We start from the raw sequence: 27,223 nt of genomic DNA on the forward strand, positions 1-27,223 counted from the left end.
ACGCGCAATCGATAAAATGAGAAAATTTATCGTTGATGTGTGAGGGCAGATGCAGTTTCTGATCACAATTCACTCAATAAGATGGGGGTCTTCGTGGTCACATCCAGGGGAGACTGCTGTGCCGTGAGCATTTTTTTTTTATCAAAAAAAAAAAAAAAAAAGTAACGCGGCGTGTTATGCACCGTGTGATTTGGCGCGGTCCAATTGCACCTGGTGCATGCAATACGGAGGCGCACCGAGGGGGCCAGAGGCATCTATTTTGCGTTACTAACGAGAAAGTTGCGACTCGTGTCTCGCAACGGCCCAGCGTCAGTCCTCGTGCCGAAGAAAAGAAAAGCCAACGCAAGATGCGGCCGAGAGGCCCGAGACCGACTCTGAACGGGAAAAAGTTCGAAAAAGTAAAATAAAAACCACAAAACCCGGTAGCGCAAGGAGAACGGAAAACCACGGCCATCGCTCCCGGTCTCGACGTCAACCCTTGTCTCCCGTCCCCACTGCCTTTTAATTACCTCGTCACCTCCGCGCTCGTCCGTTACGTTATGTTATGCCCTCCCAACGGTCGGCATTTGCCGGTTGCCACCCTCACGGCTCACCCCGGTGGGCCTCGACGAGATTACAAAACCGCCCGTCCAACGACGGTCACTGTTACTTGTCCATCACAGATGTGGTCACACCCCCGGAACTTACCGAGGGAAAGCTCCTTTTCTCGCATGGATTAATTCTTCGTTTGAAGGACAAAGATACAATTTTAGACGAGAAAGGAGGTCTAGATGCGCGCCACGAGTTCTCACAACTATGGTTACCTTTTGCGAAGTGTTGCAGTAGATTTTTTCTGGTCTCTTTTCACTGGGAGGTGAGCGGGTCCGAACTGAGGAACTCGGAAAACAGTCGGACAAACAACCTTCTTACAGCGTACAGCTGGAGCAAACTGGTCGATATCTGGTAAAATGGTAAATTCAGGCTAAAATAGGAGTCAAATAGAAGAAAACCACGCCGAGAATATCGGGTCCTGAAAGGTTTTATCGTGGTCCATTGCGATTTATCGAGCAAAAATATCACGAGAAAAAGAACATCCGCAGCCGCTTTAAGAAAAATGAGACCTCTTGAATAAGAAAAAAGTAAATAAGGAACTAAATCGGGCTTTAAACACATGGACTTATTATTATAAATAAGGGAAAGGTTAATTAAGGAGGCAAAGGGACGCCAAAGGCAACGGCAAGCAACAACGACTTGCTCTTCTTCCGCTTGCTGGTCGTCGTCTCTCCGGTCTCCAAAAGAGGGGAAGAAGGAGCTTTCCTAATCGCTGGGCCGAGCCCCATTCGTCCCTTCGTTAGCGCCGATCTCAGCCCTGGGCGACGAGATCCTGCCCCAGTTCCCCCGGCCCTCGCGTCGTGTCCCTCCCGATCGAGGTACGTATTCCTGGAACCGATGGTTCTTCGGCTCCGATCGGAGAATTTGTTCGCCTCTAGGGCTTCTTGGCTCGTTTCTAGGTTTAATCGCTGCTCTTCTTCTCCTTTTTGTGTTCTTAATCTGCTATCTTAGCTTCGGGGTTGGTTGTGCGTGTAGCGACGGTTTATCTGAGATTCTTGCTCTCGGATTGACCGGTCTGGGTTGTTGTTTTGGGGGTTTTAGTTTGGAAACAATAAATTGGGTGGGTTTCTGGTTATTTGAATTGCTAATTGACGGAAGGAATGGGGTTGTAGGGATTTGTTCTTAGGGTTTTATCTATGGTGAGGTAGATGCATTAGATGACCAGAGAGAACAAAAATAAAGAAGTTGGAATTTTTGATGTCTTTAGAAGGAACATTGACTACTGATCGGAATAGGATGTGATTCTATGTTCTTGTGGCTCAGCTTTGAGGCTGGCGGGAGCTCAGATGCCACGGAGTGTGTGAGGACTGGAGCGGTGAGCATCTGAAAGTTTAGCTGGATCAGAGATGGTGGAAGGCCCGAAATTTACCGGACTTATGGGTGTCGGCGGTGGAAACGACAACGGGAACAATTTCTATGATATGGCGTACTACCGGAAGCTCGGGGAGGGCTCCAACATGTCCATAGAAAGTGGAAATAGCCTACAGACTACCAATGGTGGAGGGTCCATTGCGATGTCGGTGGACAACAGCAGCGTGGGGTCGAGCGACTCCCATACTGGCATCCTCAACCATCCTGGACTTCGTCCCATGCCCTCCGCTAATTATTCTGTGAATCACAGCAGACACCCTGGAAAGGTGTCTCATGCGCTCAATGACGATGCGTTGGCCAAGGCGTTGATGGACCCCAATTCCCCGACGGAGACACTCAAGGATTACGATGAGTGGACCATTGATCTGGGGAAACTCAACATGGGAGTGCCCTTTGCACAGGGGGCCTTTGGAAAGCTTTACAAGGGCACCTACAATGGAGAAGATGTTGCAATTAAGCTGCTAGAAAGGCCAGAGAATGACCCAGAAAGAGAGAGGTTGATGGAGCAGCAGTTTGTGCAGGAGGTCATGATGCTGGCAAACCTGAGGCATACAAATGTGGTTAGGTTTATAGGCGCATGCAGGAAGCCGATGGTTTGGTGCATTGTGACTGAGTATGCAAGGGGTGGCTCAGTTCGGCAGTTCCTGATGAAGAGGCAGAACAGATCAGTGCCTCTGAGGCTGGCTGTCAAACAAGCATTGGATGTTGCTAGGGGAATGGCCTACGTACATGGATTGGGCTTTATTCACAGGGATCTCAAGTCAGACAACCTTCTTATTTTTGCAGACAAATCAATCAAGATTGCTGACTTTGGAGTGGCTCGGATTGAGGTACAAACTGAGGGAATGACTCCAGAGACTGGAACTTACCGTTGGATGGCTCCGTAAGTAAATAACTTTTGTCCTTGTTGTTCTTTGTCAAAGGAATCTCTTAAGATGCTAACGTCCTTGAAATGGTCTACTTTTGTCCTCAATGATTTATCTGAACTTGCCATGATTTATTTTAGAACTTGATTCTGTGGAATTACATTGTAAAATTGACTATTTGTTGCACGCATGATATAATGTGGTGGGATTTTGTTTACTGTAAAATCTTTAAATAACTAGGCTCTACACATGATATGCATTCTCTCACTTTGGGTTTTTGTCTGTATAAATATTTGTGACCATGATGATCTTCTCCAATTCTGGAAACTACTGGGATTTTGTAATGCTTATGTGTATGAGCATGCCAATTCTCACATCATTACAATCTTCTCTTTTTATTGTCACTATCCATGCCATGGCTCTTCATTTTCTACCTTTAGTACCAGTAATTCAAATCTTTGGTGATACTACCATTCTGTCGCTTGTTTCGATCATGTACTTGATAGGAGAAATTCTGTTATGTTGTGTTACACCATTTCTCTATAAGAGCATTTTCTGAGTTTGTAGGTTATGCTCTTTTTGTGTGTGTGTGCCCTTTTTTTTTTTTTGGGAGTGCAAAGGTTATGCTAAGTTTGCTCAGAGGTTATAGACTTATTAGCAGACATTTAATAATAAGCAGGTGTATAAACTATAAAGGTAAACCTTTGACTTGGTTGGGTGTGAAATTCTCCAGGCTGACATATATATGCTATTAATAATCTAGCAACAAATCGTTGATGGTCATATCTGATGTTTCTTTGATTACATAATTAGCAGATTAATGTTCATGCAGACATTTTGATTCTCAGTTAATAATTTGCTACCTGGTCACTCTAGTTTGGGTAGAGCTAAGCCGTGCAAGCTAGCCCTGATATTTATGTCAGGCTTGCAACTTTTGAGATGTGGACAATAACCATTGGAGTTATTGATTGAAGAATTCATTTTAGAAATGGTGCTTGGTTATCCTATGTTCTTTAACTTTTGTTTTGTGTTGATGATTCTTGGACCTAGTATCAACTTCTTGCTATGGATGCATCATGCAAATCCTTTTTGGGCAACTTTCAATAGAATACTAGCTTGAGTTCCACTTTCATCAAGCAAATTGGGTCAGCCCAACATATAAAATGTCTACGTAAATTAATCTAACTGATGTTAACAACACTAGGTTCACAAACTTTGTTCTTGAGCTTCTATGATCAACTACCAAGGACAATGGACTTGTTCGTCCAAGAAGTTGGTAATACTTCACAAGGACTTCTAGATATACCTCTTTTTCCGTGCATCATCTCATTTGTGTACAAGTAGCTATAGAATATTTAGAGCATCTATCTGCCAAAAATTTTAGATCATAATCTCATAAATAGCAGCCAGTTGAAATTTGTTATGAACTCTTAATGTAGAGCCGGAGGCTTTCTCTCCTAGTACAAAATATTCTCTCTCTTCTTCTTCTTCTTTTTTTGCATTCATATTTTAGGTGATTATTTCTCTTTGTCCAACTTAATGTCATATATGTTTGTGCAAAAGGTCTAACAGGCCTATGACTTTTAGGACTCAAGATGGTTTAATAGATGTTTCTGGTTGTCAATGCATAAAGTTTTGTAATATTCAAAATAACTAATATGGTATCTAATTGACATAATTTTAGCAAATCCCACTAAATTGCAACATGCATTTGGTAAGTTATCCAATGTTGTAGAAAGTCCATCGTCATCCATCATTTCCTTTTCATATAACGAAGTCCTTCTACCATCATTCACCTAAATCAAATGACATTATTAAATATGTTTAATTCACATTTGTAATGTCAATTGGTATAAATTGATTGTTACTATTAGTGAATTAGGTTTAGAAGTTGACTCCATGTAGATGGATTAAACATGTTGTGTCTATTTTTGCTGAGTAGACATAGTTTGGTATTTTCCTCTTTTTCGCTATTAGGATTGGTAATGGGTTAGAATGGATTAAGGTTCAGCCAATCTCTACTATGAAGGCATAACTGGTTTGATTCAAACTTAACTCACCGATGAGTCACGCATCTGTGATCAAACCAATTTTGCTGGTTTCTCAAACTCAAATAATGAGTAGATAAGAGGGGAATGGTTGAAGAGAGAGGGGAACAAACATTGGTGGGCTACAACATTTTGACAAGCAAGAAGCTTCGGCAAGGTGGCAATGTAGCAGTGTTGTGCAATAATGGGGTGAAGGTGATGGAAGTATAACTATCTTGAAGAGGGAATCGAGGAATGGAGGGTGAGGATAAGGCAACAAAGAAGAGAGGAAAAAGGAGTGGGAGGCGGAGAAAAAGGGTGAGGAAAGAAGGACAAGGAAAGGATGATTGGAGAGTAAAGAAGTCATATGAGAAGAAACTTGGTCCCAATGTTGCTTAGTGGTTGAATTGGTACACTTAACTTTCTATATAATCTACTTGTGTTAATATAGACTATAAAACTTTGGCAAAGTCAGCCCATTTCTAGAATCCCAAGTTTGGAAACAAGCTAGGGAGCTGTAATATTTTGTTAGTGCATCCACTAAGAAAAGTAAAAGTGGGGTTTTCAAGTAAAAGACTAACTGTTCAGTAAATAATATAATTGTTTGCTCAAAATAGAAATAGCTTAGTCTACTTTCAAAATAGAAATAGTTCAGTCTACTTGATCAATCATTTAGCTGCTGTTTGCTACTGGTTTTCTTGGATCAATGTATCATATTTTGCTTGGTTTGTGCTGATAAGAAATGGTTATTCCAATAGGGGCACGTACCCCTGGGTGGTATCACACAATGTTGATCCATATTATTTTGTGCTGAAGCATGTTCCTCTGGCCCATAGGGGAACAGACCAATGTTGGCATTCATGGACCCATTTTGTTTTGCCCCAGAGCCTTAGCAAGTGGTTGGGAATGTGGCTAAATGCTGCTTGACACAGCACGATGCATCATCCCATGACAACCTATAACTGGCATAGACATGGTGTGCCGGTTCTTTAATACTTGCCATCATATACCATAAGGTATGCTATGTTACTTGGATCTGTTGGTCTAGCTTAAGTACTTGTGCTTGGTGGTTAGATGCCAACATTTGACCTAATTTCCAACATGGGGTGATTTAGGTAAAACCTGAAGTAGATCTGACTTCCTATTCACTCATAGGACTGAGCAATTGGGGGGTGGGTTTTTTTTTTTTTTGGTTGGCACTCCTCTTTTCTCAAGAACCTCTACATCCCTTATTAGTCCATGGACAAGTGTCTCTTTTGTGAAGATTTAGGTTTGGCATCAACAGGAAAATAGAGGTCTTAATGACGTATCTTCTCAGACCAAGATCCATGAGATTCCCCTTTCATTTTGCTATGATGTGATGGATGGATTTACCATGTGAGCTTTTTTTTTCTTGTTGCTTTTCTCAGAGGTTTGGAGAAATCAGCAGACTCCACAAGAAGAAATTCTGAGACATCAAAACGGCTATTAGCTTAGATATGTTCTTAGGATCCACTGCACAAACTTGAGTCCATGTAACTTTTAGATGATATGTATCATATTGGCTAAATAAGGCATGGTACGGTGGTCTACATTGTTGTGCGATATGCACATGGTTCATATTTGTCCTTGCTGATTGGCACAAACTGGTATCAGCTGATTATGACACTATTTTCTCAAATTATCTTCAGGTCCATGGTTGGCATTGATGGTATGGTATCATATCATTATATGCTAGCACATGGAAGTAAAAGCAAGAACATAAAAGATGTAAAGAAGTAAGAAGATATGTTCTTTGTTGCTTTGGTTAGATAATTTTGTGACCTGCACCAGGTTCATTCTGGTTCTTTTTGATTGGCAAAAATTGGTATCAACCAATTCTAACCACAGTTGCCATAAGGGAAACCGGTGCTGGACAAATGCAAGAAAGGGGGAATAATGATTAAGAAAATACTTTAATTCTGGAAACGGGAATCATGATCATAAAGAAAGCAAAAATATTACGCAAAACATATGCAAAAACTATAAAAACCATGGAGAAACCATTCGGTAAAGTAGTTTTAAATGGATTTCCACTGATTTTTCAAATTGGGATCAATTTGATAATAGCTAGAAATTAATTCATGGATATTGATAAAACTCCAATCTTGCTTATATTTGTTTTCCTCAAAACAAATAAGTCAGTGATCTATCACAATGGATTTATCAAAATATCATGGAAAATCTTTGACTCAGATTTTTCTCCTCTCTAAACCCTTCCTCCTTGCCATACCCTTTTCTTTGTAGCTTATCCATTGGGAACCCAATTATAGAAGTTTCTTTTCTTTCCCAATTCAGGTTTTTGGGCAAGTTTCCCAAAAGAATTGCATTGGTTTCCCAGGAAAGTACTCCTTGAGTAAGACACAGGTTTCCTTGTAACCATGATTGTCATCCCTGTAGTTTGAAATGGTCTTTTGGCATGTGATTGTCATGCACCAGCCACCATATGATATCTGGCACATGGAAAGCAATAAATGAAGAAATTAAAGTGAGCACAAAATAACTTCGAAGGAATATACAACAGATTGCTTGCTGTTGTTGTATAATGACTTAATGCTGGTAAAAGACTATTGATTAAGCACTTGTTATCTCTTGGAGCTTTAACTCTGACACTTGCAGTGAAAACTAGTACTTTCCCAATCAAGATTAGATAATAGCTATGGATCTTTCTGGACTCTTCTTCCCTTGAGATGCATTGGCAAAAGTGAATGCCCATGAATGTGTTGGAGCGACCTTATGAGCATGTCCTTTAATAAACTTGGTTTATTAGGATAGCATTTAATGCCAATTTTCTACCTCCCTTAAGATATCGTTATCGACTTCTATCCCCTGTAGTCTATCTTTTTTATGCCAACAAATTTTGATGTGCCCCTTCATCCAACATGCATTTCTTTGATCCTCCTATTCACTGCTAGCATATGGTAGATCGTTTTTTGGTTGTTGGTTTGATATAATTTGGTAGTTTATACACCCCAAGCTAACTGCCTATTTTGTCCTAGATCGTGTTCTCATACATGGATTAATTCAGTCTTGTTACTTTTTGAGTCTCGCACTCATCATCAATCATATATTAGAACAAAATTCTTGTGGATAAATGCTATGCCACATGTTTGCACTAAATTAAGTTTCTTGCTATGAAGGTTTTAAAAACCTATATCGGGCATGCTACCAATTTCCAGCCAGATGGGTACAGTACCATACTGGGATTGCCATAAATAAATTTTTTTATTTTTTTCCCTTTTTATTATCTTTTTGGGTTTTATGCATGATGAGATGTTTAGGCTAGCTTGTTTTGTAGTTTTAATATTTAAAGGATGTTTTTAAAGGCTGTGTGATAATTGAGTGTCAATTTCAGTATGGGCACGTAGTTATCACTCAACTAAAACATTCATGAGTGAAGAAAATGTAATATTGAAAAATAATAACTCACTTTAATGGAAGAATCTGTTCTGGAAGAAACTGTTTGCTGCAGCCCAAGGTGGCATCTGACTATCATAGAACCACTTGGCTATGGCAGCATGTTTTGCATACTTCTTACCCTTCTTGATGTAGTCATCTATTCGAGGCTGCTTAGCTGTTGGTTCTGGGTGGGCTACTGGATCTATATCATAAATGGTGGGACCTAACTTGGTATTCTTTCTTTTCCGTTTGTGAAATGTACTGAATAGGTATTTGATCTCTCCAACCTCTAGTTGACCAGGTCCTGTATAGTGTGGGGCTGTCCTTGGATGTGTGCCCTCCCTTGGATGAACCGGACCGTCTACTCATAATGTGAAGATCCAAACTGTCCACAATGCAGCGTAGCCTACTCGTACTAGAAGGCCTCCTGCATCTTAGCAACCACCGTATCATGTGGATCAGATTGCCGAATCCTGTTGCCTTCATCATCCTTATCATGCTAATCATTGGCCTTGGCTGTTTTTTCATTCTGCTGAGTCTGCTTGTATCTGGTCATTTGCTTCGCTTTAGATTCTGCAGATCATCTCATTGCCCATCTCACCTCCCCTGGCATTTGCTATTACTTCTGCACATCACTATAGCCGCTCACTAGATGTTGCTTCAACTTGATGGCATCATCTCCGTTATTATCCATGCCACAATAATTGCATACGGATGATGTTTCTCTAAGCCCATCGTTCCATGGCACCACCTGATGTGGGGCTCTTTTTGACCCTTCTTACTAGAAGCCACGTGCCAACTTAAAAGTCTATGCTCCCTGCCTATCATCCACTCAAATCAAGAATCACAAATGACATTTTTTGATTCATAGTGTTATCATATTATTCACATTTATCTTTTCATCAAAAATTTAAAACTTATGCTGTTTTTATTTATGAACTAAATGTAAGATATTTAGTTTAGAATTGTTCTCAAATGCATGTTCCATATTTTAACAATTAAATTATTTTTATAATTTTTGAAGTAATTGTCTTTAAAAATAGGTTGAAAATAAGAAAATTCTATGTTAATCAATAAAATACAAGATGGCGATTTTAGAACTCATCTTGTTAATTATCCATGTTCCATGTTGATTACATTTGAATATCATTTTTCAAAATTTTATTTTTTCATTATAAATAATCTAAAAATAAGGGAAAAAATACGTTAATTACTGGATGCATGATAATAAAATTTAAAAATAACATTTATACTAAAGGACATCTGCGGATAAGTTTGTAGATGTTAAAGGAATTTCTATTTTTTTTTCTTGATTAAAAGATTAGGTAAATAATTATAAATATTTTAAGTAAGATGTTTGAGTCATGAAAATTGTCACATATGCGCACTATGAATGCAAGCATGCTATATTTTCAGATGAAATTCCTGTCTGATTTATTTTTTAATATTTTAATACAAATATATATTTCCTAAAAAATAGGGTATTTGCCGAAGAAACAAAAATTACCGTGTTATGGACTGTTGTCCACATAGAATATATCCAAAATTTGAATAAAAAACTTGATATGGGATTTCATCTTTGCTTTGAAAAAAAAAATTTTTGGCCAATTTTAGCCAGAAAAAGGAGATTGGAGGACCTTACCCAAATGGAGTGCCCTTCCTTGCTGCATTGCTAACAAAGCCTTCCTAGCGAGAGGAAAAAAACCCTTCCTTTCCCCTTCATCCTCTCTTATCTACCTCTCTCCTCTTCTCTCTTACTCCCTTACTTTATGGGGTCGGAAGGGCCTTGCAAGATGCTTAAAGGCATCTTCAGACCCAATTGCCACCCCTTTCCTTAAAAAGGGAATCATGAGGCATCTTGGTCAGGGACAACCTCGTATCAATAATGTCGATATCATACAGCTCAGTATTGATCCTTTCATCTTGGTCGAATCGGGATCTGTACCTATGGGTACCAACCTATCCTGGATGGCGCACCCCATTTGGGGCTGGTTTCAGCGACCCTACTCTTGTGTTGGTGTCGAAATCCCAACAAAATGGAGTATTACTGCTTGTGAAATCCTGTTCCACTAGTATTTCAAACCTTGCTTGATACCAATAGATAAAGAAGATAAAGGCATCTCATTAGGGATTATATTAACATATCTGATGGAAATGCTAAATGGCAGAAAGTATAAAACCATAGTTCCCATAATTACAATTAAAACCAGTATGACTTGTGATGCACTTCTCTAGTTCTATGTTGATTGTGCTATTTGCAATAGAAGTGCAATTTATGTTAATAATTTTTTATAAGTGGTAAAGTTGGGAATGGACTTCAATATGATCCTTCGACTTTTCATTTGTGCTTGAAATATGTAAAAGTCCCTGTTATCCAAGGTTTGCCAACTTAGAATCAGACCTATGCCGGCTGGATGGTGGTACGGGTTGGTATGCCCCGATATCGGGTTGTATTGGGCTCGAATCGACACAAAAATGAAAGCTGGGGACATAGAGAACCAGAGAGAAATAGAGAGAGGGGGGAGGGAGAGGGAGGGAAGGAAAGGGAGGTCGGTAGAAATACTGATAGTGGCCGTCGAAGGGCTGCAGAGGCCCTTTAAGGACCGTCGAGACATTTGGGACTCTAAGTGGAGTCGGTGATCCAACAAGATCGCCGACTTCACTGTGCATCACATAAAAAATTTATGTGATGAAACAGAGGTATGTTGCCCTTGTTTCGACCTTGCGGATGCTGTGAGGTCAATTTCAGCTACCTAAGGGCCTTGGTGGCCCTTTGACAGCCTCCTCGCTGCCTTCTCCTCCATCCATCTCGCTCCCCCCCCCCTATTCTTCTTTCTTAGTTAGAGTGGAGCCCTGGAGGCCTTGACAGGGGCCTTTCTCTCTCCTTCCTTGCCCCTCTCTTTCTCTTTTTCTCTCTTCCCTTCTCCCTCGCTCTATTTTCACCACTGTTCCGAATCGAACGCCTAAACCACACCAATAGGATGCCGATACGGTTCGGCATGCCCCTAATTGTTCGATTCGGGATGATTTGGGAAACATTGCTTTTATACAGCTCATATTTCCCCTCCAGAAGTTTAGAAAATTTCAGATTGTTTCTTCTTAGTTGCACGAACTTAAACTACAGCGATCAGGAGCATTTGGAACTTCTTGGTTTCAAGCCATGATCGTGTCTTGTTGAATGTTGTTGGTACTAATTGCTAGAGGGTTGACATTGGAGAAGACACAAAGAATTTGTGTTGTTTGTTCCATCTTACATGTATAAGAATTGTTCCCATAAAGATTTAGCAAAAATGTTGAGTTTTAAGATGCCATGAAGGAAATTTAATAAATATGTTTTGCATCTCTATGGGAAAATTTGTTAAACAATAAAAAATTTTATATACATAACCTAATGTCCTCTTAGAGCATATAAAACATATAACTAAAACAACAGCAGCTAAGAATTAGTTTATGCATTTCATGTAAACGACAAGCCTTGTCTCATGCAATCTTGGTGTTCCCTACTTTGTTGTTTCTCTAGTTTTCCATCCAAACGATATTTATGGATTATCCTATCTCTTGGATGTTTTCTTCTTGCATTGTTACATGTCTACTTAAATTTTCTTTTAGAAGTTACATTGTAGATGCGAAAAAAAAAAAAAGTCAAAGTTGATATTGATAATTGTTATAGATGCTTGCACTGAACTTTAATATAATCCTAATTTTGCAATCGAATGTTCTAAATCATTATAGCTACACGACAATGATCATAAATGGTCTTTCAGTAATGCGGCATAGTTGAATCCTGAACCAATCTAGTGAGCTTTTGAAAGCTGTTCGAAAGAGAGGTCTGGAAATAGTTATCTGCCAATATTTTGATTGTTTCCTGATCATGAAGATCTTAAGAAAGACAATACCAGAGAACTTTACCGCTGCGTTGCTAGCGCTCAGTCTACTGATCTTGATAATTCCAATTATTATTGTTCACTAATTTTAGACCTTGGGCCAAAAAAAAAAAATCTTATTACAAGACAATCTTCTTGGGAGGGGTCTATGTGATGTGAGTGGGGAATGCTATTTCTATTTTAGATGCAACATAAATGAACTAACCTACTATGTATGCAATTCATGATTAAAATATTACCATAATCGAGCTTCACAACCACCTATACAAAAGGTTTCCTTTTTGACTACTATTTGGTATTATAAAGTCAAGAAATCCTATACATTTAATGATCCTTCATATTTCACATCCGAATTTCCAGATCAATACCCATCATCCAGCCTTCTCTTAGGGTACGCGATCACTCATCTGCTCATTTTGAGATATTCTACTAAAGATTCTAGCTCAATAATTATGGTTGAAAATTGTTTTTCTTGATATTAATCATTCTTACTCATGTTTGTGTATTTAAATATTTCAGAGAATTGAGAGCACCTAGATTTTAATGGAAACAAGGTAAGCCAAGTGGCATTCCAAGTGGGAACAGGAAAAAATGGGGACCCCTATTTAAGTTGCAAAATATCACAATGTGATTATTTTTCACTATATTGAACCTATTATACAGAAATTTTGGAGATATGTGATGACATACCTGATAGATTTAGAGTTCGAAGGATGAAGTTGGTATGTATCTGCAGGGTTTTATGTCACAGATGCACTTCTTGGCGACTTGATTTTATTAGATGGAAATAACACTAGTGGTGTTGTATAGTTTAGATTCTTTAGAATGTTGAGTAATGAAAATAATTTAAGTAAACATGAACTATCGAAAATGAGAATGTTGAGATGGATATAGGTATAAATGTAGGAGTTGTGCTAATAGAGGACAAAGTTATGGAGAAGTAGATGAGATCATATAGGCATGTGCCTATAAGATTTGAGGCCCTGCCAAGGAGAGATGTTTAAATCTGCATTGAAGGTCTATAAGAAGGAAGAAAAGATGAAAACTCGAAGAAAAGTTGTGGAAAAAGATATGAATAATCTTGTAGTAACACTAGAATCTGTATTAATGTGAATAGTTATTAAAATAAGGAATCCTTGTTTGTGAGAGAGGAAGGAGGACCCACCCACACTGCAATTACGGTTAAGGTATTTGTGGATGCACCAAATTGAGCCCCAAACCTCTGGTTGCGAAGCTGAGAGGTATGACCTCTGGGGCAAGCCCTAGTTCATGTAAAATAAGGATTCTTAAGATGCCAAATTCAGATAATTAGGACAAGGCCATATGGTGTTGGTTATTTTGATGGGAACAGTTTCCCTCTCTAATTGGAATGTGGCTTAATATGTATAAGGGAGCACAAATACAACATTATTTCAGGTATTCTGCATCTATTATTTATGGATGGTTTATGATGCAATGATCTGTGGGCAGAATGAAGATATTTGAAAAATGTCTTGCATTTTCCTCAAGCTCAAACAGGCTTGAGGTTGTATATAGGTTAAAAAACACAGGGAATACAGTCGCACAGACCCTTGAAACAGCCTAGTCATTTGATTGCATATCTCTATGCTACCGCTGTCTTAGGAATTTGTGTCGACAAAACAATATCATTCCATCAATGGCAATAATTCTATGAAAAAAAAGAGTCAATAGCTAGGTATAGGGCTGTATTTGATTGAAATCGTTAAATATTTAAATAATTTCATAAAATATTTCTCCCATGAACAAGTCATTTTTTTGAAAGGTTTAAAAGCATATTCATTTATAGTAAAAACCTGGGACATGAGATTCTTTTTTTTTTTTTATAGCTCCAAAGTAGTATATAAATATGCTTGCACACATTTGAAGCAAACACAATGGACCTAATACTCATGGCATCTGGAAATGCCTACAAGAAAGGGTCTGCCATTAGGTCTTAAAAGAATATGAATATCTACTTAGGAAGCTATGGAACGTGGAGTATCATAGAGAAAAGAGTGTAAATGCATAGCTGACATTGATTATTTTTGTTTAGAGACTTAGAAAGACATTGATCATTTTCGTTAAGAGACTTAGAAAGTGGTGGTATACTGGTGGAATGAGTCAACAAGTAACCATGAAATGAATATGGATAGGATCTAGGGGTAGGGAGTTGGACAAAATAATTCTTTCAAACTCTAGTCTTGCTTGGATTCAGCTCAGATTATTAAAGACTATTCTTTTAATTATATAGGCCCCAAGGGAGCCAACTGGTTGAGTTGGTAAATTCAGTGGGTGTTGGATCCTAGTGATATGGGTTGGATCCAATCTCATCCCGATTTCCAACTGGGCTTGGGCTTCCTCATGTCCTAGTCTCTATCCAAAAGAAAAACAAATAAAAAAGTACAGGCACTTGTCCTACTAAATGGGGGAATGTTGCTTGAGTAGCCTTTCATTGTCTATGTTGTGGGGAGTGCGGAGAAAAAGGATGGTCTTTGTAAAAGGAATTTGCACCTGATATCTTAAACAAAAGTCAAATTTCATTTTTATGATAGAATTGTGGCCCAAGATGTCCATAATTTTCAAATTTTTTTCCATGATGCTTTTATTGAAGGGAAAGTTCCGGTCCTTGTATTAGGGAGATTGCTTTGGAGCCCTTTGCATTTATTTCTTTGTGTTTTACTCTGCATGTACCACTTCGAGAAAACTGTGTATCATAATTGCTTTAATTTTCTAACATTTCAATGCTATTAAATGCAAATAAAAATTTGCTAGATCGCAAAAGAGCAGATTGGAAAAGATTTTCCATTTTTATGCATGAGTTCTTTAATTAGAAAGTTCGTCACAGAAGCCGCCAGATATCATGATAATTAGATTCATCATCAAATGCCACAATCCTCATATTACTCCCTCTCAGGGAACCTACCAGATTACATTATTTGTATTGCAGTGTAATGGTTATCTCTTCTTCGCTGCTCCTGTGCGTTCTTTAAAAGCTCAAGACTGATTGTTAGACGCAGCAGATTCACTGCCTTGTCTCCTCTCCACTATCCCTGCAAACTTTGCTTATCTGTGGAAAGCACTTATCCTCTTGTATCTTATAGTTCCATTTTCTGTCTTTACCTGATTTGCTTTTTGTTGCTTAAAAATTATCAGCATTGAATTTGTTCCAGAGGAATCTTTGTTGATTGATTACCGAGCACCTGTCCTACCGATCAACACGAAAAAACTTAAGAGCTTCTCTCCTGGCCTGTTCGTGTTCAGTATCGATCATAGTTAGCGACATTAGCAGGGCAGATTCTAAAGAACTTTGTTGATATTCTCTCTATATGTCTATGAAAAGTCACTCTTGATTTGAATTAACTATAGGACAAAAATTACATGTCTAGTTGCTAGTTTCAAATTATTTTTGCATGTTTTGAAGTCTATGTTTATTTTGGGGTTGTGTGCAGGGTTAATTTTTGCATATTTTTGCTGACATTTTTTTACTTAACAAATAGTCCATAAATGACTGATGGTTTGTAATATTGAGGCTATCATCTTGAAAAGGTGTGTGTTTTAACTTCTCATCACAGATTGTATGTTATGCACAAACTTAATATACCCGTTTTTGTGGACCTAGTTTGTAAAGTCTACAACATAAACATGCGAAGAACTGGTTATGCAACATAAAGCTTAATAAGCATAGCGACATTTATTTAATTCACAAGGAATTGAGGTTGTGGATTATTGGGTCTGTATAATGGTCTTGTGAGAAATTTAGTTTTCATCTTTCTGTTTTACTATCTGATTATCTTGTATCCAACCATTGTTAAATAATAATGCAGTTTCTGCATGCTTTATTATGAGATAGTACTACTAGAAGGATTTTATGATACATTTGATGGTAGCTTATTTGCTTGAATATCTTCCTCATTGTAGACTTGCAAAATGCACTCCTGGATGGTTTACTTCTTTGCTGCTGCATGTGCTCTTGTAGCTCATCGTGACCTAGTTTGTCTCCCACCCCACCACCCCCCTTGAATATACAGGCATTAATCCATTTGTTAATGCAATCAGATTTATACAACTCTTAAAAAGAATGGGTAGTTAGCTGTTTGATTGTTCCATATTGCTCCTTGTATTTCCACCGTGGGACATAACAATGAGGCTTGGCATTAAGCATATTGCCTGTTGCAATTTGTAGCGCATGATTTTATTGAAAAAAGGGTTTTCTGATGCAGCGATGCATCACTGGCTTAAGGCATATTAACATATGTGGTTTCACAAACATGGATTGTTCAATGTGAGTTTATAATTTGCTGACTTTTGGCACATTCAGACATCTTATTTTGTAAGCTTAGATGGCCCAACTGCATGCTGGGTAAGTCTATTATTTTGAACATTGGGTTGCAGACATCTCAAGCATGCATTTGACATTTTGCTTAATCATTAATGTTGTCTCTGTGTTGTTTTTATGTTATTCCAGTAGCATCTTGCAAGAAGAAAAAAAAAATTAGCGCACAGCATCTGTACGTTGTTTATTGACTTGTTGGGGCAATTTAGCTGGTCCTTGAAAAGAAAATCATTCTAATGACTGCCCGGTGCCAGCTTAATTGTATTCTCTATTTTTCTATTTTCTTACATCATTGACACTCTGTTTGTTCAAGTTCCTTTTCTTTCCATTTGTATTTCCCATTTACTGCCTGATTGGGCTGCTTGAGGGCATCTCCACTGGTCTGCAGGGAAATGATCCAGCACAGACCCTACAATCAAAAAGTTGATGTCTATAGCTTTGGTATCGTCTTGTGGGAGCTTATTACTGGTATGCTTCCCTTCCAGAACATGACAGCTGTTCAGGCAGCATTTGCTGTTGTCAACAAGGGTGTGCGTCCAATCATACCACAAGATTGCCTCCCTGCACTTGCTGAGATAATGACCCGCTGCTGGGATGCAAACCCTGACGTACGCCCCATTTTTGCTGAGGTTGTCAGAATGCTGGAGAGTGCTGAGATGGAGATTGTTAACTCTGTCCGCAAGGCACGATTCCGTTGCTGCATGTCCCAGCCGATGACCACCGACTGAAACAGAATGGAAGTTAGAGGGAGAGAAGGCAAGGCAGCCTCCGTGTATTTACCATATTAAGGACTGATCGCGGAAAGTAGAAAATTTGTTGTGTATGTGGGTTTTAGTTGTTTTACCTTTACAAAAGGTTACCTTTTATATTTACTTCAGTTTCTTTCTTGTTGGATGCTCTGTTGTATCAAGTTCCATAGTTTATTTCATCTTTGTTAAACATGGATGCTCCCATCTTCTTACAGGCATACCTGGAAGAAAGATTCGTTTGATTGGTACGGCTGCATAATATTGCCTGCTTGTCATGTGTGAACTCTGTAGGCATTCCCACATGACAGGCCTAACACTATCTTCTTGCAATTATAAATGTGACATGAAAGAGCTGTTTATGAATTTGTAGCTCAACGAAGTTGAGCAGACTAAGATTAATCACTAATCATCAGGATTTGATACTATACTTTTAATGAGACTTGAATAATATGTGATTGCTTGCTGGGATAGCATACTGGAATTTCTAGCCTCTTGCATAGGTTATTGCCAGAAAAAGAGGCAAACATACGGAAAGTTTATGATCGGATCCTCTTAAACCAGCAAACTTTCTGTTGCAAGTAAGATTCTTTGACAATCAAGTGCTACCCCTCCAGGACATGCGTTGGTGTAATTCCAATGTATTACATAACCATATCCTCTTTGACCAGCACAACTCTCTGATGCAAATTACTGTTTGATTTGCTGTAGTCAAAAGTGCTACCTTTTTGGATACAGAGTGAATTGCGAAGAAACAATCTGTTTTCACCTGAATTTACTAAAATGCAATCAATTGTGAATCTCTGCTGGTTAGTGCCTTTGCTTAGTCTCATATGTTTCAGAGTAAATAAATCATCTCTATCAGGACGTATCAACAAGTCTATCATCTAGCAAAGGAATTTTTCATCACCTTGTTAAATTCAATAGAAACAACCATCAGCCTGCAGTTCTGGGATGCTAGCAGCTCGGTGAGCTCATTTTCTTATCATCCATTATTGATGTCTTGGGTATCCCTCAAAGAATAAGAGCTCTGATGAGCTGATAAGGCTGGAGTTCAATTTTTTCATCACTAGTTTCTGTTTTTGTTTATGTTTTTGCTTTGAGCCTTTGGCCCTTACTGTATCAACAAAAAAATTTGCTACCTTTTCAAGTATGTCTTTGCCAAATTCAGGTGTATGAGGCATGCGCATAGGATTCTGAACAGTGGACTATTAAAGACATCGCCATCCAGAAATGACACCACATGCCGAGAAGGTTGAATTTGATCCCCGCCGGGAAGCATCAATTCTTCAGAAACCCATGCAACAGTTGGACTCCCAGATTTTATATCTGGTAGACCATATCATCCCATACCTGAGTTGCAGTGTGATCCTAATATCATATGACATATGATACAGCAGATACCAACATGGCAACAAGCACCTTCCAAAAAGATTATAAAATAAACAATATCAGATTTTTGGAAATAGACTTTCATAAAAGATAATGGCAGCTAATTAATCTGCATTAGAGCTTGTTAAGCTGGTTTTAAGGAATCAAATCATTACCGCCATCAAATTTGGAAATCTATCAATCTTAAGATTATAACCGACCATGAAATTTATAAAATTTCAATTAACTTGCAAGGAAATCAAAAATGCATACGGCCAAGCACTGTACCTGGTCACAATATGCAGCACCCATCGAACAACATTAAGTATACCATAATGGTGCCAAAGGAAGCACAACCCACTTGGCCAGTTTAACAGAAGAGTGTTTGGAAAAGTTATGCTTGTTTAGGTGATTGATTCAAATTTCGGTTGATGGTATGAGACAATATAAAAGATAAGACTAGAAAAAGATAGCTCATTCATCTGGCATCCAAAGTGGAAACTTTACAAAGGCTTGCAGAAAACTGCAGCCCTGCTTAAGGCTTGCGACCAGACAACTAAAGGAAAATAACATGAAGATTAAAAAGGAAAAAGGAAGGTGGAGAAAAATTACAGCCCTAGGTTGGTGAGACCTATGTATTGTACATGATCGAGAAGCTACTCATTGCTGCTTCCAAGCTTTAGATGTCCAATCACAAAGAAAGACACCTTTTGGCAGGAGACGTGAATAGATCTTCAGGAAGAATCTACCTGCTGTGTCACAGTTGCCGTTGCTTGCTTATCTGAGCAGCAGTAGCATTGGCAGAGCTGTTAATTTCCAGCTGGATCTGCATTCTTACCTTCCTCCAACTGGACAGCTTGAGCAAAGCTCTTTGAAATTTGTTTTATGACATCACCAGAGATGACTGCCGGGTTCCTTTGATCATTGCCAGCAACTTCTGAAGGGGCCACTCTAGAGTTCGATAGCTGCTGCTGCTGATGCTGCAGCTGCCAAGCCTTCCTCTCCTGCATTGCTTTCTCCCGCTCCTCATAGAAGTCAAAGTCATCGAGAATTGACGTGTCAGCGTCATGATTTTTGAAAATGCTTAGCATCTCCAAACCCTGTTCCAGTTTCACCTGAAGTTTCACCCCCCAACAGTAATCAATGTAAGCCCGCCCAGAGAGAGCACATGAGCAGAGAGTTCAAAAACACTGCATACATCTATTCATCATACAGAAGGATCACTGCAATTGAACATTGAAAACTATCTAATAAACATCATTGAAAAGGTGACCAAAGAATTGTATCAACTAATGTCTCACATAATAATGGAAGCTTAGCTAATTATTGATAGGAGGAATTATGTCAGCAAAATAGTCAAAAAGGAAAGGTTGGACTGTGGAGAGCATTAATGTGAAAGTCCGGATCTCTCATGAAACCCAACTAGCAGCTTGTAGCAGTTTCAAGAATGTTTCATGCTCACTAGGTTCAACAATGATCTAAAAATGACCACAAAAAATTATTAAAAAATTGAATGCAACATTATAGGAGACTAGGAGTACAGATGTGCCACCTCTGCCATCAGCACTGCATTGAACCAAGCCAAGATATTGAAAAGTTGGCTTCTAAGCCAGTAAGGATACTGCCTAGTCTAAACTGCATTCAAATTTCATAATGAATTCATCCAATCTGGTCCATACCCCGTGAATGGCAAACTTGGCAACCTACATGTGTCTGTATGAACAAGTGCGTGCACACACAGCTTGTTGTGCAGACATATATGTGAATAGATCATACAAGAAAACTCCCCCCATGTAAGTTATGAGACAGGAGATTTCTAAACAGAAATAATAACAAATGGTTTGGTGTAACTATATAACATGCAGAGTGTTGTGTCATTCATATGTTACTGTGTTCTCACTATTTGTCCTTTTCCTGGAACACCATACAAATGCAGGCATGTTAAAGTGAATGCAAATATTCAAATCTAATATTTGAATGTATGGTTTCCAATAATACAGAGGAAAAGGGTTTTTTGTCAAAAACATCAGAGTTCAGCCACTAACTTTAAGTAACAGAAGAAAAATGATGAGTTATGTAAATCTGGGATCGGTTAATTCCAAAATGAGAGGGAGAAAGTAGCAAAAAGATAGATGTCTAGGCAGCACATGGAGGAAGATCACCACCATGCTAAACTGAAGGATATTTATCCACATAGTCAACCAACTACATTTGCTTCTCATGTTTTGGAGGATTAAAGATATCATTCTTGGGAAGTAAATCAGGAACAAAACAAATTTCAAAAAGAAAGCCTGGATGGGAAGAATAACAGACCAAGAAGAAATATCTTACCTCCTGGGTGTCTCTGCTATTGGTTATTGGCTTATTGTCATTGTTTTCGAGGATGATATGGCGACACAGATTGTTCGGGACATCTTTCACGATATGCCATTTGACAGGGAACTGACCAGTCCATTTGTCTTGCTGCCAATAATTCACACTCCTCTCAAAATCCACAGGTCCAATCATCTCAGCAACCCCACAAAACTGTGCACTGGCATTTACCTGTACTTGGTATAACAAAACAGTAGACATCAATCCAACTAACATACACATATATATAGATGTGTGTGTGTGTGTATAACAATATGATATATCACAATATATTTTCTAAAAAAATCCCAAAATTGAAAAAATAAAAGGGACAGAATTTTGCAGTTACCGAGAAAAACAAGAAAACTGGACTGGGATTGTCCTTCTCTTTTGCCTCATGATAAGCTGAATCTAACTTCCTGTTCCCATTGGCAGTGCTGGCCCAAACACCATATTTGATGCTCTTATGGACATTATCCTCACTGTAAGATTTTATTATGAAGAACTTGGCATCCTTGTTCTCCATAACAAAGTCTGGACTGTTATATAACTCACGGTTAGCTTTTGTAGTAGAATTGTCAATTTTACCATCCACTGATGAGTTCTGTTCCACTGCTGGATTCTTTGGTCTAGTGGACCGTGGCCCTCGGTTTTGCTCACAGAGAAAGTCTGGGGTGCCATTGCAACTACACAATGAAGCACCACCCTTTCCTCGCTTTCTGCCATTGTCGATTGCACTCAAACTCCGAACATTGATGCCCAATCTGGGAAGGGACCCCCCAACATTACTGCCCTGAGGATAAATACCACCATGAGGGTACAGTCTATCATGGGAGCTAAATGAGGATCCAAAACCGTAAAAGGGCTTTTGTTGCTGTGGAGCCTGAACATTATTAGAAAAAAATGAATACATTATAAAAGCTAAGTCAGTAAATATGATGAATTCCCAAAGGAACAGCTAAATAAATTGAAGTTTCAATATATCAACTGAGTCTTGCAACTAATATATATATTTAGTGATAAACTTGGCTGATTCTTTTCAAAAATAAAAAGTTAGCTCGCAACCCAATGGTTTAAAATTCTGACATTTTTCATTGTAAGACAGAATACTAAAATAGAATAATATATAAAATTAAGATATCAAATGATACCTAAATTCAACAATTTATTGCAAAAACAAAGCAATGCCAATGCAGATCTCATCTTGAAAAGGAAAGGAAATAATCATAAAATATGACATCATTTTTTCCCGCTAATGCAACTATATTCCCTGCGCAACAGTTTGCTTTGACTGAACTTTCAAAAAGATGAAAGATAAGCTTCTTAGTTAATGTTATAGATATCTGCAGGCAAAAGTGCAACGAAACACAACTAAATACTACCATACAAAAAGCCAGGCTGTATTGAAATTAACTCTGTATACTAGCAACTTTGCAATCTTGAAATCAATTACTTGTCATCAAAAGAAATAGAATGAGGTACCAATATCATAGTTATAACTTCAACCTAGTCCATGACCAGCTGAACAAAAATACAATAAGTATCTCTAAAAGATCTTAATGTTAACATAGTAATTTTTCTTTTCTTCAAATAACTTTACTTGCTTTCTTTTTTCCTTTCCTTCTACATGGAAAAATACCATTAATTGTGTTCACAGTGCTACTCAAATAAACTATCCAGCTTTTTTAACAAAATATGAAAAACAAAATCATAGATATGACAATATTTATTGGCATCTTGCTGTAAGCAGACAATAATTTACCCAAACACATGCCTTAGAACAATATACAAATTATGTAACTTTTAGATTTTTGGGGAGGGGAACAAGGTATGTATCACACTGTTTCAGATGTTTGCAGCAAGTGGTATAACAATGAGAAAAGAAGCAGGAAAAAAAAAAATACCATTCCAGCTAAAGGCATTGTGCTTTGCCCAAATGGCCCAAGTGCACCAATCGGCTGAGGTGAAGCTGCTGGTGACAATGGAGTCAATGGTCCTGTCCCATCAGGAGATTTCAACCAATCTGACCATAAGCCGCCAGAGCCAAAACCATCAAGCCCTTGCCTCAAATCATAGAAACCAGGATTACCAAAATTTCCAGCAAAGCTACCTCTACCGAAAGAGCCGTATGAAACATGATAACGAGGTCCTGGTCCAAAAAGCATGCCACTGGAATTTGAAGCATCAGCAAGAAAAGCTCCTTGTTGGTCAACTGGTATTGTTAACTCAGCTTGTGAAACTGGAGTCGGAGAAGTAAGAAATGGCATGCTAGGAGGAACTGGTTGCTGGTAGTAAGGGCCCGAGAAGGGGAAATGCTGAGGAGTGTAGAGATGGCCATCTCCACTGGCAGGAGGCAAAGGTGTTGTAACTGGAGAATAAGGTCCATAAGGCATCTGAGGACTGTACCCATATCCAGTATGGTACATGAGAGAGGGATTCTCATTGTAGACACCCTTCAAAACAATAAGACACGTCTTGTAAGACCTAAATAAGGAAAAAGAAGGCGTGGTACTAACAAATGAAGAATTATACTTACGGTTGGTCCAACTTCCAAGCCCTCGACATTTAAAAACCGAGGATATTCTTCGAACTCACCAGTAGCATTCTCATACCCTGAAGGCATGCACAGAATTAATGCTAGATGTTAGCTCAAAATTGAAATGATACGCAAAATAATCTTCTTGGAAACATAAACTTAACCAGTTTTTCAAGTCATTTTGCTTTGTTTGAAAACAAAAGAACCATGTACAATTTTTTGTGAGTAGAAGAAAAAGAAAGAGGTAGAATGCAACATTGTGATTCTGATTACATATTTACATTTCAGAAATTCATACATAATAGCAGATTGCGATTGTATATTATATTATACTCCATCATATTCATTATAGGAGTGAAAATAAGTAAAATAGTATATGTCATGCCATGATTCAAGAATATTCAAGGACAGTATATCTATTTTAAATAATATTTCAAACATTGTAATCCCCTTATGACATTGACACATCCACTTCATACTCATATATCGAGACATGTACAAATATTAGATTTGAGACAAATAAATCTCAACACAAAAATATAACTTCATGAGGATACCAATAAAGGTTCAATAACAAAAACTAACCACCAGAGAAGAATGCTTGTGCCTGAGGAGCATAGATATTGGTTGGATAAGCAGCACTACGGTCTCCACCTGCATCCAAAGAACCCAGCTGGCCTGGGGCATCTTTTGGTAGATTCATAGTGTTTGAGTCATGTGAAACATTAGGTGATACAGACGTCTCATCTTTAGCAGAAAGTGGCTGGCAGTAAAAAATAGTCAGCATCAGCTTGGAATTTATTAACATCAAAATCAAAGATACGTTGATAGAGTAATTACCTGTTCATTTGAATCCTCAGCACAAAGTGTTTTCTGCTCAGCATCTACTTTTGATAATTCCACAGGCTCCATTGACTCTAATGCAAGAGAAAAATGGACAAACTAAGTTTTCTGTTACCAAACAACAAAAATATGGCATAACAAAAATTGTATGTGCAGGAAGAAAACTCTATGCTGATATTCCTTTTAGTTACGTGAGGGAGTAGGGTCTGTTCTGAACCAGAAAGGAAAGGATCTAAATGAACTCAAACATAGAACTTGTAATCAAAGCTTATTACTGACAAAAGAACAGCTTTTCATGTGGAAAATCTGCAAACCCTAACACATTTTCTAGGTCACAAAACTGCTCGAGGAAATATTTGTATAATGCCCTTACTTTTTGACATATGCTAAAAAACCACCTTCAATTTCAGCAATAATCAAATAAGCCCAGTCCAGCAGTGGCCAATTCTACTTCACAATATTCCACCACTACCAAACTTATCCGCAACAATCCACCACCAAAAACTTTCTCCAACACAGCCCCCTCAGCGAACACTGAAATCGCCTGCATGGAGGCATAATCTAAAAACAATCTTCATCAGAGGAACTACCATGAAGTGACAAAATCAGAGTGCTATAGGTTGAAAAACAAAAATATCATAATGGCCAATGCCATAGAAAAGGCAGATCTGGTTTTCTTTTTGCATTAACATTCTCACAAGTCACAACGTAAGATCTGTTATACCCTGATGATACTTTATTACCCCCTTTGAGAATTGGGTGTGTGGAATAATTATAACAAAGGCCCATTTTTTGTTATCATAGTTATTATTGGAATTTGCTTTTGATGTCTAGTAAAACATTTTAAACTTTGGTTATCAGAGAAAATATATACAAATCAGCAAAATGCTAACACAAAATAAGCACTCATATCTGCATATGTGACCTTAAGAAATATTGGTCACAAGCATAATACTAAGGCAGTAAACAGATCGGATTCATTCTATATCCACATCCGAACTTGATAAGTAAAATTGAGTTTCGGTTCAGGTTCAAATCCATCAAATCAAGTAAGATTTGAACTTGCAGCCAAACTCAATTAATAACACGATTAGAGTTCCGATGTGAGATTTTTTTTTTCCAGGGTTCAGCTTAGTGGGCCAACTAGCTAAGGGTTTGCAATTTCCAAAAGTGAAAGGACCCTTATCACAACAGTCCTCCATATATAGCCTTGTGGCTGATTGCATTTGTAAAAAGAAAAAAAGTCATTTTGAGACAAATATAAATTTATATTTATGTTTAGTTTCATTGAAACATAATCAAAATCTAAGTATCGGCTGGGATTTTGAGACTGAAATAACAGTGGGAAAGAGGTAAAGAGAACGTACATGAAAAAAAGGCATAAATCCAAATATAAAGAAAAGGAAATTAACACAGGTCATATAGCCAACTCTCTTGATATTCCTTTATTTGTGTATGTATATTCAGGTTTTCTGGTTTTTCAGTTGAACACAGCTGCATCCAAGTTCAATCCAAGTTCAATCTGATAAGGTTATTGACAACTTAATTTAGATGTATACCAATTATTATAAAATAATCAGGTCAGGTAATCGGGTTTTGGGTATCATTTACACCCTAAATAATGCCATTAGACACAATCAACCTCATGACACAATCAACCTGATAAACAAAAGGATGCCTCGGTGATGAAAGGAACATACACAATCCCATGTGACTAAGCATGTAATCAGGATCCAAGAACGAACCCAACCGTTATCGAGAAAAATTCAGTTCAGATCATCAGTCAAATCTCTCTATTCTGAAACTCCATATTGCTGACCATCACATCATGAATTCATATTGCAGATCTTCACATCACGAATTGATATTGCACTCCTTGAAGGTCAGACTTCTCACATTAAGATATTTACGTTAACCAAAAAAAAAAGGAAAACATCGACAGCATAAGAAAACTCCAACTTTCCAGTGATAAGGAACTTATTTACACATAAAATGAAAAAAAAAAAAAATTATATATATATATATATACGGCCTTCATGGAAGAAGTATCTAGGGGCATATCTTTCTTGCAATTCACGGCATCACTAAACTCATACTGCAGTTTTGGATCAAAGCAAGTCACACAACTGTCAGAATCTATACAACATACAAAGTAGTGACAATTTCATGATATCTCACACGTAGAAAGGGCTGATTAGATATTGCTTGATCAAAAATAGGATATATGTACGGAGAGATCTAAGAAAATTCACCATCAATCACGTCTGAAAAAATGGCTAATCCACGAGAGCCATTAAGTTAGTCCGCCAAGAGCTTAGTGACAATTTATCAAATTCCTTCCCCAAGATCCAAGAATCCAAAAGGAACGACGCACGCCAACCGAATCAAATTCATCTCTTCTGGAATAAGCATAAAGACCGTGTCTTCTCCAAGAATTCACGACTCAGGCAAAGCCCAGATCGAAAGAATCGAATCAAACCGCATAAATAACACACCTCTCCGATCCAAACATCCCAAACCAATCAAGAATTATATATTTCCACGTATTTTCAAGAACCGAAAGTCATATATATTTTCAAGAGCAGTGAACAAGAGAAAGAAGAGAGAGAAACACTTATGATACCGATTCGATCCGGCCCTTCCTGATTCCCCGTCGCCATTTGGCCCTAGATCTCGAGTGTCCGCCTCCAAAGAATCGGAATCCGTAGTGGATTTCTCTCTTCTACTCCCTTCTACCCCTCCAATTCACCCTCGATCTCCCCAGAGAGCGACTCGGCGGGGGTTTTAGAAGTCTTCTCTTCTTCTTCTTGTTGTTGCAGAGAGAGAGAGAGAAGGGTAGATGCGAGTCGAGGAAGATAGAGAACGAAAACCGATGGGGCTTTTATT

The 27,223-nt window shown here is 38.2% G+C and overlaps 2 protein-coding genes across 6 annotated transcripts; one reads left to right on the forward strand and one right to left on the reverse strand.

Annotated features, from left to right (window-relative positions):
* Positions 1 to 1,175: 1,175 nt before the first annotated feature.
* LOC105039359 (serine/threonine-protein kinase STY13) lies at positions 1,176 to 17,430 on the forward strand. The gene is made up of 3 exons (XM_010915500.4): positions 1,176 to 1,409; positions 1,855 to 2,845; positions 16,878 to 17,430. The coding sequence occupies exons 2-3, from the start codon at positions 1,938 to 1,940 to the stop codon at positions 17,215 to 17,217; spliced, it is 1,248 nt and encodes a 415-aa protein (XP_010913802.1). The 5' UTR covers positions 1,176 to 1,409; positions 1,855 to 1,937; the 3' UTR covers positions 17,218 to 17,430.
* Positions 17,431 to 19,060: 1,630 nt separating this feature from the next.
* On the reverse strand, positions 19,061 to 27,223 carry LOC105039361 (YTH domain-containing protein ECT4). 5 transcript variants are annotated; one of them, XM_029262808.2, is made up of 9 exons: positions 26,961 to 27,219; positions 24,711 to 24,881; positions 24,335 to 24,411; positions 24,080 to 24,257; positions 23,495 to 23,571; positions 22,863 to 23,411; positions 21,308 to 21,841; positions 20,938 to 21,150; positions 19,061 to 19,721 (listed from the first exon to the last, which is right to left on the reverse strand). In XM_029262808.2, exons 2-9 carry the CDS (start codon positions 24,718 to 24,720, stop codon positions 19,416 to 19,418), a joined length of 1,944 nt encoding a protein of 647 aa, XP_029118641.1. In that variant the 5' UTR covers positions 24,721 to 24,881; positions 26,961 to 27,219; the 3' UTR covers positions 19,061 to 19,415. The 5 variants fall into 5 exon arrangements, with proteins under 5 accessions (XP_029118641.1, XP_019703904.2, XP_029118640.1 ...); XM_019848345.3 differs by lacking the exon at positions 24,711 to 24,881 and having other exon boundaries at positions 22,863 to 22,981; positions 23,069 to 23,411; positions 26,961 to 27,218; XM_029262807.2 differs by lacking the exon at positions 24,711 to 24,881 and having other exon boundaries at positions 26,961 to 27,218.

This window comes from Elaeis guineensis, chromosome 1, assembly GCF_000442705.2.
Source record: "Elaeis guineensis isolate ETL-2024a chromosome 1, EG11, whole genome shotgun sequence".
In the NCBI taxonomy this organism is placed as follows: domain Eukaryota; kingdom Viridiplantae; phylum Streptophyta; class Magnoliopsida; order Arecales; family Arecaceae; genus Elaeis; species Elaeis guineensis.

What these genes read in the sequence shown, in the direction of transcription:
- LOC105039359 (XM_010915500.4), top strand. Translation starts at nt 1,938, where the DNA reads ATGGTGGAAGGCCCGAAATTTACCGGACTTATGGGTGTCGGCGGTGGA. An exon ending in ACTTACCGTTGGATGGCTCC is followed by an intron (nt 2,846 to 16,877) that starts GTAAGTAAATAA and finishes ACTGGTCTGCAG; the next exon opens with GGAAATGATCCAGCACAGAC.
- LOC105039361 (XM_029262807.2), bottom strand. Translation starts at nt 26,997, where the DNA reads ATGGCGACGGGGAATCAGGAAGGGCCGGATCGAATCG. An exon ending in GCTTGGAAGTTGGACCAACC is followed by an intron (nt 23,412 to 23,494) that starts GTAAGTATAATT and finishes ATTGTTTTGAAG; the next exon opens with GGTGTCTACAATGAGAATCC. An exon ending in CAATGCCTTTAGCTGGAATG is followed by an intron (nt 21,842 to 22,862) that starts GTATTTTTTTTT and finishes AATAATGTTCAG; the next exon opens with GCTCCACAGCAACAAAAGCC.